This window comes from Budorcas taxicolor, chromosome 8 (genome assembly GCF_023091745.1).
Source record: "Budorcas taxicolor isolate Tak-1 chromosome 8, Takin1.1, whole genome shotgun sequence".
NCBI classification, from domain to species: Eukaryota; Metazoa; Chordata; class Mammalia; order Artiodactyla; family Bovidae; genus Budorcas; species Budorcas taxicolor.
Genome location: NC_068917.1, coordinates 72,580,052 through 72,592,522, shown reverse-complemented (window position 1 = coordinate 72,592,522; position 12,471 = coordinate 72,580,052). Strand labels below are relative to the sequence as shown.

The window sequence follows — 12,471 nt, the reverse complement described above, 5'->3', positions numbered from 1 at the left end:
CTTCGTTGAGGGTACCCCCCCACTTACACCTCCCATCTTCTGGGTGCCTGCAGGAGACTAAACTTTACCCCCTTCTCAGTTAACAGAGCTTGGAACCTAAAAGGTGTGAAATGGAATAGTTCCTCCCATATTGGTGTGCTATGTCCTCCTCCCATAGAAAATATTTTCCTCCATTTCCTCCCTCAGAAAAATACTTTTCTGAGCCCAGGTAGAATAATACCAGCTATCTGGCAGCCATCATCCACTTAGCCACTTCCCTGGTAAATGCTGAGGAGCTTGGGGCAGGGGGCAGGTGTGTGCAAGAAGGAGCAAGAGGCAGCCACCCACCACATCCCCCACTCCCTAAGCTGAAAGAGGAATTAAAGATGTGAATGATGTGCAGTAGGATTTGGCCCCCAATAAGTGAGACACATATGAAAGGAATGAATTCAGGGAGCCCAGACGCTTGCAGCTTCTCATACTTAGAAGAGTGCTAAATTTCCTGATTTGAGATACTCGGTTTTCCTTAATTAACAAACTTTTGTTCAGACCCCCATCCCCTGCTGCAAACTTTTATATAACCTGACTCCTCGCCTCACCTCCTTAGAAAGAGTTCTCTGAGGAAATGCTGTCTCCAAGGCCTGAAGTCCTAAAAATTCCCAGGGAATAAAGGTCTCGTAGGTTGTGTGTATTTTTTCAGTCAACACAGGTGATATGGTAAGATAAACCTTCACAATATTTAGGTATACATTTACAAAGAATTCTCACAGTCGTTTTCTTTAGTCCTCACATCAACTCTTTGGGAATGAGCAGGTCAGGTGTTAGTGTTCTAATTCCCAGATGTGATACGTGAGAGACTCAAATGACTCGCTCCAAGTCTCGCCACTCATCACTGGCCATTTTAGCCCCAATTAGCAACCCCAATTCCCCCTTATCCTCTGACTTTCTCATCATCCCTCCAGTCTAGCCTCCCTCCAACCCCCTTTCCTATTCATCTAACATTCAGAAGCCAATGGCACCCCACTCCAGTACTCTTGCCTGGAAAATCCCACGGACGGGGGAGCCTGGTGAGCTGCCGGCTTTGGGGTCACACAGAGACACGACTGAAGTGACTTAGCAGCAGCAAGCGTTTTGAGGCAGCTTAATTTCACTTTATCCTCAGAACAAGTCTGTGAGGTAGGCAAGGCAGGCATCGTTATACCATTTGGGAGATTAAGTGGGCAGCTGTGGCTCAGAAAAGTTAAGCGATTTTGTCAAGGTCTAAATGCTAATCTGGGCCTCTGGTTTCAGCCATGATATAAGCAGTAAAGCAGCAGAGAGTAGACCTTGACGATTACTCCACTGTTCCTTGTGTTGTACTTGACCCTCCCATCCCTGGTGCGGTCTTCAGGCAAGATTCAAGGCAGAGGCAGCCAAGAGTACCCTTCTCTGTTCTAGGGCTGCCCACTTGAGTATGAGGAAGAAGATAGGACTCCAGATCAGTAACTGTCCACTCAGGAGTGAAGGCCACGTCCATCGTCCTGTGGTTACCTCACCATGAGGGCATGATTCCAGAGAGCCAGCTGGATCCAATCCGTTCACCACACTGACAGTCCCACAGACCCACAGCCACACTGGGTGCCAATACACCACTGTGCCTGACACGCCCCATGGATTCCCCATGAATCAGTAAGGTTCACACCGCCTAAGCCCAGGGATTTTGGGCAATCAAGGAGGAGCCCCAGAGCTGCTGCACTTTGGGGCCTCTCAGGGACCCAGGGCTCCTTGGCTGCTCAGAGGAGAAGGACTCAGCCCTTGCCTGAGTTCAGAGAGAAGACAGAGCATCCACAGCTTTTTCTGGCAGTGCCCAGAAGCAGCATCAGGGCAGACGGCAAGGAGACTTCACTGCACTCGCCCCATCAGGGTCAGACCCCTGCACCAGGAGGTCTCAGTGTACAGAGAGGTTTTTGTCTTGTTTCTTCTTAACCACTAATGATGGCATAAAGGTCTTCTGGAGGGGATGGCCCAGAGGCCTTTCAGGGAGGTCCCTTGATGCAATCCTGTGGAAAAAGGAAGGAAGCTCTAGACTAGGGGAAAAAAACAAAGGTAATGGCGGCAGACTGCTGTGATTAAAAGTCCGCCTGCTTAGCGCAGGGGTTGGGGTGGGGGATAGGGAGGAGGGACAGTTAGGGAGTTTGAAAAGGTCATGTACACACTGCTATATTCAAAATGCATAACCAACAAGGACCTACTGTACAGCACATGGAACTCTCCTCAGTGTTATGTGGCAGCCTGGATGGGAGGGGGGTTGGGGGAGAATGGATACAAGCATGTGTAGGGCTGAGTCCCTTTGCTATTCACCAGAAACTACAACAACATTGTTAACTGGCCATGAAAGTGAAAGTGGTGGTCACTCAGCTATGTCCGACTCTTTGCGACCCTATGGACTGTAGCCCGCCAGACTCCTCTGTCCATGGGATTTCCCAGGCAAGAATACTGGGGTGGGTTGCCATTCCCTTCTCCAGGGGATCTTCATGACCCAGGGACTGAACCCAGGTCTCTTGCATTGCAGTAAGACCCTACTATCTGAGCCACCTGGAAAGCCCTGGTGATAACTGACTGGACAATCACCAGGGTTGCAATATAGCCCTGGAATAATCAGTTATATCCCAATACAAAATAAAAGGTTTTTTTTTTTTTTTTTAAAGAATCTGCCTACTAATGTAGTGGACATGAGTTCCATCCCTGGTTTGGGAAGATCACACAGTCTGCAAGGCTGTGCTAACATGCGCCCCAACTACTACAGCCCATATGTCCTGGAGCCTGTGCTCAACAACGAGAGAAGCCACCACAGTGAGAAGCCCACACACCTCAACAGAGTAGCCCCCGGTGGCCACAACTAGAGAAAGCCCGAGCAGCAACAAAGGTCCAGCACAGCCAAAACTTATCTTAAAAAAACAAGTAACGATGGCCCCAGAGTTGACCGACAATTGTGAAAAGCCTAAGGATATTAACTGATGGGGATAAGCCCCCCTGGAGAGTTATTCAGTAAAGGTGCTGGCCCTCACTCCCAGCACCCGCTGTGGCACTCTGTGTGCACTACCTTGCTTTCCTGGGGAAACCCAGGGAGGTGACCTAAGTTTCAGCTTTGAGGGCTGAGGGCTTGCTGGGTTCACATGACGATTTCCTATCTTTTGGTCCTGGCTCTGCCATTGGCTCGCCATGTGGCCTCAGGAAGATGACTTCCCTCCCCAGCCCAGTTCTCAGACTCCTCATCTATAAATGGGGCTTTTTAACTACTTTCTGTTTCTTCCCACAACCTCTCCAAGACTCGCTGTTTAGTTGCTCAGTTGTGTCCGACTCTGTGACCCCATGAACTGTAGCCCATCAGGCTCCACTCTCCATGGGATTCTCCAGACAAGAATACTAGAGTGGGTTGCCATGCCCTTCTCCAAGGGATCTTCCAGATCCAGGTATCAAACTCAGGTCTCCTGCATCACAGGCAGATTCTTTACCGCTGAGCCACCGGGGAAGCCTTCTCTAAGACTGCCTCTCTCAAATTTTGCAGGGACAAAAATAACAACTGGCAGCACAACCTCAGCCTCCTAGCTCATCAGGCTCCTCCTTCTGCCCTGCCCTGGGCAGGGTCACAGAACTCACCTGGGGGCTGGGTCACAGGACTCACCTGGGGACAGGACCATCAGCAGAGGTGGCAAGTTCAGCAGGTCGAGGGCTGCCCCACCTGATCCGGTTGAGCAGGACCTTGACTTTGTTCCAGTGGGAGTGATCCCCCTGAGCAGAGGGTGAGGGGGTCACCCAGGGTCCCTCCTCACAACATACCCCTGACCAAGCTCCCACAGATAGTTGTAACCACAATCAGGACAAGTCACCCGCTCCAAATAGGAATCCTCTCATATTCTAGCTTTCAGGGTATCCACACATCCCAACCATACCACCTCCACCCCATCCTGTCACCTGGCCCCACATATCAGTTCAGTCACTCAGTTGTGTCCGACTCTTTGTGACCCCATGGACTGCAGCACACGAGGCTTCCCACTGCAGCAGGCCAGGCCCCACATATATCCCTCACCTACCTTGTGTTCCTGGGAGGATGAGAAGGTGTGAGCTGGCTCTTCCAGGGCCTCTGACAGCCTGGGAGGGCTGGCACTGGGCGCCCCTACCTTTGGGGGTGAAGCTGTTTTTGCTCCTTCAGAAAGATAATCTGGTTACCCCAAGCAAGGAACAGGAAGGCACTCATCAAGCCCAGAGCTCAGGCGGTCTGCCTGTGGGGCCCTGGGCGGGCAAGATGCAGAGGGAGATGCCGTTGGCGCTCACCTGTCTCCTCTGTCTGGCTGAGCCGTTCCCACGGCCCGCGCACCTCACTGCCTGGGGCATAAGAAGGCAGAGGTGAAGGCACCAGGGTTGTCTCCGCCTCCTCTTCAGGATCCTGTGCACAGGAGAGACAGGCTCTCTGGGCCTGGCTAGAGGGCTGAGGCTGTTCTGAAGGGAGTCCTGGTTTCAGGGGTCCCACCGATCCTCTGCCTCCCCCATTAACCTGCCCACCAGCCGGCCTGCCCACTCACAGCTCACTCACCCCAGGGCCCCTCTGAGTCTGCAGCTGCAGACAGAGCTGCTGTAGATTTGCCACCTGCTCCAGCACCATGCACAGGTGCTCCAGATAGCGAAGACCCTGCCCCGGAAGGCCGGAGCAGGCCTCAGGCCCCAAGTCCTCCACCTGTGGGACACAGTGAGGTCAGAGAGACTTCTGAACCCAGCCAGACTCCCACCCAATGGGCCAGTAGACAGGGGCAGAATAAGTAAGAGGAGGAACACACACCCAGCTGGTCACCCTGTGCCCAACCAGGCAAAGGGCCAGGTAGGCCCCAGGCCCTGCTCATCTCCACACAGCTGGGGGTTGGGGGTGAGGTGAGACGTCTCATCCAACCCATCAATCAGAGGCAAGGAATGCCCTGCCCCAGCTTCCCTGGTGGCTCAGATGGTAAAAAGTCTCCCTGCAACATGGGAGACTCAGGTTTGATCCCTGGGTTGGGAAGATCCCCTGGAGAAGGGAATGACAATCCATTCCAGTATTCATGCCTGGAGAATTCCATGGACAGGGCAGCCTGGCAAGCTGCAGGCGCCAGGGTTGTCTCCTCCTGCAGTTCATGGCGGTCGCAAAGAGTTGGATACAATTAAGTGATTAACACATACACAAACACACTCACACACACAATACCCTGCCCAGGAGACTTCCATGGAGAACAAGGTTGGGGCGGTGGCAGGAGAGGTAGGGGGGAGTCCATCTCCATCCCACACTTGAGAGTTGGCACTTACCACCTCTGCTTGTTCCAGGCCATCCTCTAAATCACTCTCTGCCTCTGTGGCCTCCGGTCCTCTTGCTTCAGAATGGGGCATTTCACGCTTAGGTGACAGCTTTGGGGAGTGGCAGTGTTGAGATAAGCTGGTAGGGGGAACTGAGAGCTGGTGGGAGCGCTCCAGCACCTGCTCCAGCTTACGGCTGGCTAGAAGCCGGCTTAGGTGGGCAGGAGGCTCCAGGGCACCAAGGGCTAGGGACTCAGAGTTCCCCAGGGGCTCAAAGTTCAGAGAGTCTTGAGAAAAGCCAGGTGAGGTGGCCGGGGAGCTGTCGCCAACTGCCATCTCCACTCCTGAGTCCTGGGAGGCCAGTTTGAGAAGCGGTGCCTGCCCCTGGGGACCGCTCAGCCGGTCGTGCCTCTTCCAGGAGTCTGATGAGCAAACTGGAGCCACATCTGGGATCTGCCTGTAGGTGCTGATGACTCCAGGCACTACACAACCATGTACCAGGTCCTCACCAGCCCCATCTGCAAGCAGAGTCACTCATCAGGCTGGGCCGGCTGCGCCAACATTCCTGTAACTGGTGGTGTTCCCCGGGTGGAGTGTCCTGGGTCAAAGGTGACAGGAGGAGACCCGCGGACAACAGCCGAGTCCAGATCCCTCCATCCCTGTCTGGGAGATTGGGTTAGGACCGGAGTCGCTTTTACAAAAGTAATTGTTAATGATGTCTTCCTTCGAGGGGTGGGCACTTGCTTCCAGGGAGCCCTTGCACTCTGGCCCCTGAGGTGAGCCTAAGACCTCTGAGCCATCACTGGGGAACTATAGCCTCTTCAACTGCTCCCCAAGGGGGAGTGTGACTGTGCCCCCGCCTCCGGGAGAGGGGGAAGGACACAAAGGGATCTAAACTGGCCTCAGGGTGCAAGAGAAAGTCCATCCCGTAAGTCCTGGAGGGAAAAGGTACCAAAAATCACAATAGCCATAATCATTTTGGACTTTTGTTCTTTTAAGTGAGAAGCAGAAGATTTGGGAGAGTTGAAAAAAATCTGAACTGAGGAAAGGGAACCCAAATGGTAGAAGGAGAAGCAGCGCGGTCGCCCAATCACTGTCCTCTCTACAGCTCTCCTGGTCTGTGCCAGACTCTCCTGCAATCTAGGTGCCCGATCGATCGTAAAGATACAGAATTGGAGGTTGGAGGGGACGGAGGCCGGCCTCCTTCTCCCGGACTGCCGCACCTGGATGCCAAACCAAGCCCCTCTGGGCAAGAAAGTCCACCAGGAAGTCTACCCCTGCGAGGCTCCTTTGCAAAGAGGTCCGCCGCCGCAGAGATGAGGGCTTTTCGCGACCGCCGGCTGGGGCAGGGCCCAGGGAAAGGAGGATCCTGACCAGGAATTAGAGGTAAGTGGACCCCGGGAAAATGGGGTGGAGGTGACGATTGGTTTAATGCCAAAAAGTAAGAGAGTCTCCAACAGCGGACGCGATCCCCGGCCCTTCCTAAGGGAGGCGGCGAGGAGGGCGCACCGAGGTCGGCGGGCTGCGCCAGGCAGTGCGGGCTCTGCGGGTGGGGCGGAGAGCGCAGATAGGAGCCAGGGCACGAGAGTTGGCTCCAGGCCAAAGGTCCGGGCCCGCCCCTGAGTGGGCGACTCACCCTGGCCGCCCAGTGGCTCCACGGCGAAGACGCGCCGCCGGCCCAGCATGGCCCGAATCCGGCCCCAGTGCGGCGCCCGGGCCGTGGCCGCTGCAGCAGGACCGAGCTATCACGGCCGCCGTGGCGGAGCCGCTGTCGGGCGGGCGGCTAGGCTTGCGCGTCCAGACCCGGCAGGGCGCGGCCACGGGACACTCCCAGCCCGGATTGGGGAGGGACGGGGCGGGGAAGGGTGCGCAGGTGTGCGAATGCGACGAGGAGGGCCGCGAGGGCGGGGCCTGGGCCCCCCAGCCCAGTGTTGGCGGGGACCGGGGCCGGGGTCAGGGGCCAGGGGTAGGAGGCCCGTCCCTGGCTCCCTTGCCCAGCCGGCCTAGCCGAGGAGCGGGGACCCTGGCGGGCGACGCGGTCTCGCCCGTGGCATGGGGTCACCCCGCCCACAGTTCCCAAGCCGAGTCTGTCTTCCTGCGGCCGAAATGAAGCTGGGAGAGGCGAGGGGCGGCGACCGGACGCGAGCGCGGAAGGAAATGGATCAGCACGTGCAAGCGGTGGAAAGATCTTCGGCCAGGACGTCCGCGTCCGCGCGCGCTCAGCTGTGTGCCTTCGGGAAAGTCACTCAGCCACTCTGAAACCTGGCGCGATCAAAGGTGGAAGGGATTCTCGGCACAGAGAAATCCTTTCCAACAACTGCAGGGCGCCTTGGATCCTGGGCTAGAGCAGAATCCGGCGGGGGCGAGGGTATGGTTCAGGATCCGGGAAAGTGAAACAGGGGGACAGAAGGGCAGCCCGGAGGTCTGGGAGTGTAAAGGTTCACCAGTCCTTAGCCCCACCCACTTTGAGTCCGTGGAACTCCACCACTGCAGGCAGCCGCAAAAGCTGAGACAGGCTGGTGATCAGATGGGGTGGTGGCCTCTAAGGAAACCTCAGCCTCCTGAGGAAGGTCACGGGGCTGGAAAAATCCCAGCAGGACCCAAATTCCCTGGAGGGAGATAAGGGAGCTGGTGGACGTGCAAGCTTGCACCTGAGCCTCTGGGAGTAGGGAGGAGGGCGGGCTGGAGCTGGAGGCACTAGTTGCAAGTGGTAATTATCTGGGAGGGAGAAGACAGTCTGCCCATCCCCTGCTTCCTCCTACCCTTCCTCCAACAGCCCCCGCAGGATCGGTCAGGAATCAAAAACTACATGATTCTAACTCTATGAGATGGGGAAACAGGCCTGCAGCGAAACCCTCACCATCCCCACCCCCCACCCCACCCAACTCCCCCGGGAACAATGACTGCCCAAATTTACTCTTGACACCTTGATTTTCAGGCCACCCCCTTCCCTGCTATCTGAGTTCTCTGGGTTGCCCGCTGGCGGCCCTGTCCTCCTGGAAACCACCCCCCATGGCTCTTTCCCAGGTACAAACAGAGAAGCCTGGGCCTGGGGACAGTACAAGTCCAACAGCCGGCTATATCCTGCACCAAGCTTCCCAGGGGAGGAGGCGGAGGTTTGGGGGGCACAGAGGGAGGGCTGGCTGTCAGGGGGCTTCCCCCCTCCTGAGTCAGAGGATGGGGAGGGAAAAGGAGGGAACCTTTGCCAGATCTTGTCCTGAATTTCGAGAATGTGGGGCCAGATTCCAGGCAGTCTCTGTGGTGACTCTGGGGCAGGAATGTATCTGGAGCAGGAAGCCAGCCCAGCCAGGAATGCAGTGTCTCAGCACGGGGCTCTGTGTGGGCCCAAACCACACAGACACACACACACACACAGACACAGACACACACACACACACACACACACACACACCCCAGGCACACTCTCCTCCAGGCCACTCCCTCCTCCCCATGTAGATATGCCAGAACCTTCAAGGTGGTTGAGATCCCCCACAGTGGGGGGCCGCATGCTGCCTTCCCATCTGCTTTTTACTGTCCTAACTGTGGCAAGCGCCTGCTGGAGCTGAGCCAGGTCTTCACCACCCAGAAGGCTGTCTCTCCTTACCCCCACCTTCTACCAGAGAAGAATCATCTCTCTTTGAGTGATGCTGGAAGGGATGGGAGGGGCACACCCTCGCTGCCCAACTGACAGATGAGTAGCTACCATGAGTCCCTGAGACACATGGTAGCCCCAGCAGAGGCATCCCTCGGCCTCCATGGGGGAAGTCCCAGCTTCAGGAAGCACGTTTCCTGCCAGCTAGGCCCTGTGGGAGGAAAGGCAAAGCCAAGAGCCCAGGGCAGCTTCTGGCAGACTAGAAATGGCTGGAAGCTATGGTGACCTCCCCCATGACCTGGAAGGCTGCCTTTAGTGAAGGGACAAGAGCAGCCCAGGGTGAGCCAGGAACCCAGAAGTCAGGCTCCTGGCTCCTCCTCAGCCCCCTGCCCTTACTGCCAGGAGTTCTTGAATCAGTGACTTATCCTCCCTGTCCTCAGTTTCTTCATCGATATAACTAGGATAACAACAGTACCTATTTCAGAATGGTGAGAATTGACATTAAAGTACCTGAGAATTATCTAGCAGTGTCACTTTGGGAAGGTCATTTTCTCATCTCCAGTAGCAGGGGGCTGTATCAGATGCTCTCTCAGGTCACTTGTAACTTGAATCTGTCATCATTTCTGAACTCATTTCTCAAAACACAGAAGAAAGTAACGAGGGCACTGAGCTGGACAAATAGCAGCTGCCTGCTTGGGTGGGGTCCCGTCCCCTCCCCAGCTTGTCTGGGTCAAAGCAGGTAGATGCTCACATCTGGGCACAGACCAAAGACTGCCCCCCACCTTCTCCTCTGGCAACCAGGATTGACTAATAATTCTGTCTTCCAAAGGATATTATATATCCTCCCCCAGGCTCGGGCTGGCTGGTGGCTGCAAAGAACTCTGATGCTGAAACACTTGGGCCCTGAGGAGGAGAGCTGACTGCTACAGTTAGGGGAATGGCAACCCACTCCAGTCTTCTTGCCTGGAGAATCCCACGGACAGAGGAGCCTGGCAGGCTACAGTCCACAGGGTTGCAGAGTCAGACACGACTAACACTACACTACTGTTAGTTAAAACCTGTCCAGCCTTTGAAAGGCCTTCAACAACTCACTGGCTGACCCATTTCACATGGGCCTCCATCCATACCCCATTTGTTCTCTGTTCCTTAGAGCTACCATGAGTCTAAGATAATGGTTTGTTACACGTGGTGATCTGATCATATTAAGATTCCAACGTTCTGTTTTCCAACCTGTCACTTCCCTGCTGAATTTTTTTTACTGTCCACAGAGCCTCAAGGTGAAATTCAAACCATATCTTACGGCATTCAAGGCTCCCATCTTCCTTTCCAATCTTGTCTCAGTATTGCCTTCGGCCTCTCCCCTAACCTGAGCATTCCACTTGCACTGACCCCCTCACTCTGCAGGGCTCTCCTCGTGTCTGTCTGAGTCCTGTTCCTCTGACAATGATGGCCCTGGCTCTGAACTCTGAGTGCTGCTGTATGATCCACATAAGCTCTTTACACTCACTACCATATAGCACTTTTCATCATGTCAACTCTATTGCTGCCACTTGATTATATATCTTTGGGAAACCCACAAAAGTGCTCTTCCGGTATTCCCACTGCGCCAGGACCCAAGAATTTACAGAGTCAATCAGTCCCCTTTTGTGAGCATTCTCCCTGCCAAGGGCTACACCTGACACTAGGTGGCGCCAAGGACCCCGTCCCACTTGGGACCAGATTGTTGGGGCCTGACAACTCCTGAGCCACAGAGAGGCTTGATCTTTCCTATAAAAATAAAGGCAGCCATTCAGGCAAAGAGTGAGACAGTTATAGCAAGGTATAAATTATATCAAGGTGCCTGAGGAGGCAACACACAGTCTTTGCAAGATTCCATTCAAAAAGAACCAGATAGCACCAAAGCACCCTCCAGCTTTTATCTTTTCCCTCCAGACTGACTGGGTGGTAAGGTAGGTGTTGCACCCCAGCAGCACCCATGCGCCTTTCTAAAATGTCCTCTGGGATTAGGACCAGAAGTGATGGGTGAATCAAGCCAAAAATCTGGCAGAGGACCACCGCCCCCTGTCTGACTCAAACATACCCCAAGGTAGGTGTTGCACCCCAGCAGCACCCATGCGCCTTTCTAAAATGTCCTCTGGGATTAGGACCAGAAGTGATGGGTGAATCAAGCCAAAAATCTGGCAGAGGACCACCGCCCCCTGTCTGACTCAAACATACCCCAAGGCAGGTATGCCTAGCACCAGCTTTCCAATCTACCACCTGTGAAGCAGCTGGGGCTCCCAGGGGAGAGGCGGGCAGACCAACCCTGGCTGGGAGGGTGGGGGCACTGCTGGGTTGTCCCTCCCAGGCAAAGCTGACTCACAGCCCTGTCCAAGGATTCTCCTGGGGATGATCTTTCTCAGATGGGTGCAGACAGCCTTGGGCAAGTACACAAAGTTCTTTAGATCAGGGGTCCTTAACGCTCCAGCCTTAGACCGGTACCAGTCCGTGCCTGTTAGGAACCAGACTGCATAGCAGGAGGTGAGTAGGAGGCCCAGTGAGCAAAGCATCTGCATTTACAGCCATTCCCCAACACTGCCAGTACCACCTAAGCTCCACCTCCTGTCATCAGCTGAGGCATTAGATTCACACAGGAGCATGAACCCTAGCCCTAAAGTCAGGGCGGAATATCCTGAGATTGCCGCAAGACAGAAATAAAGTGCACAGTAAATGAAAAACACTTGAATCATCCCGAAACCATCCCCCTCTCTGCCCCAGTCCGTGGAAAACTGTTCTTCCACAAAATCAATCCATGGTGCCAAAAAGGTTGGGGACCACAGCTTTAGGTGTTGTCTCCTCACTTACCCCACCAGCTCCTCTGAGCAAGTCAGCAGGGCTGGCGGCATCCATACGAAGTAGAGCGAGGGGCAGAGCGCCAGCCCAAGCAGGGCTGGCAGAGGAAGATGTTGTCTTACTGAGACGGGCCTGGGCAGAAGCCGTTTCAGGGCCTGCCTCCTGTTTGCTTCCAGCGCTCTGTCACCCTAATCCCTCTCCAGGCTCCCAGTGAGACACTCATTCCTCTACCAGGGATCATCCCAATAAAACAGGCATCTTTACAAAATGGTCCAGGGAGAGCATGACCATCCACTAAAAGGAGCCAGTCTCTTCAGTAGGGAATGTCACATGGCGAAGCATCTGGTAGGAGTGGGGTTTGAGGGAGGGGGGAAATAAGAGGGCAAAAAATTGTTGTATATGAATACTCTCCAGGGACGTCCCTCGGGGTGGGGTGATTAAGAATCTGCCTCCCAACACAGGGTACATGAGTTTGATTTTTGGTCAGGGAACTAAGATCTCACATGGCACAGGGTTTCTAAGCCATCACACCACAGCTACTGAGCCTGCATGCTTCAGAGCCCGTGTGTCACAAGAAAAGCCTTCACATTGCAGTGAAGACCCAGTGCAAAATTTAAAAAAAATTTTTTTAAATAAAAAAAAGACTCTCCACCTAGGATTAGGGGAAGCGCATTTCCAGGGGCTGGGGCAGGGAAGGAGAGAAGACAGGGGCACTACTATATTTTGTTCACATACAGTATATATTTTTAGTGCTCATATATTGAAAA

At 54.6% G+C, this 12,471-nt stretch overlaps 1 protein-coding gene across 1 annotated transcript; it reads right to left on the bottom strand.

Moving 5' to 3' along the window:
* Window positions 1-1,674: 1,674 nt before the first annotated feature.
* Window positions 1,675-6,999, bottom strand: C8H8orf58 (chromosome 8 C8orf58 homolog). Its single transcript, XM_052645306.1, has 7 exons — window positions 6,917-6,999; window positions 5,293-5,798; window positions 4,553-4,693; window positions 4,294-4,405; window positions 4,053-4,165; window positions 3,644-3,750; window positions 1,675-2,018 (listed from the first exon to the last, which is right to left on the bottom strand). Exons 1-7 carry the CDS (start codon window positions 6,963-6,965, stop codon window positions 1,907-1,909), a joined length of 1,140 nt encoding a protein of 379 aa, XP_052501266.1. The 5' UTR covers window positions 6,966-6,999; the 3' UTR covers window positions 1,675-1,906.
* Window positions 7,000-12,471: the final 5,472 nt, after the last annotated feature.

What these genes read in the sequence shown, in the direction of transcription:
- C8H8orf58 (XM_052645306.1), bottom strand. Translation starts at nt 6,965, where the DNA reads ATGCTGGGCCGGCGGCGCGTCTTCGCCGTGGAGCCACTGGGCGGCCAG. An exon ending in GGAGCCACTGGGCGGCCAGG is followed by an intron (nt 5,799 to 6,916) that starts GTGAGTCGCCCA and finishes CTCTGCTTGCAG; the next exon opens with ATGGGGCTGGTGAGGACCTG. An exon ending in GCTGATGGTCCTGTCCCCAG is followed by an intron (nt 2,019 to 3,643) that starts GTGAGTCCTGTG and finishes CTTTTTCCACAG; the next exon opens with GATTGCATCAAGGGACCTCC.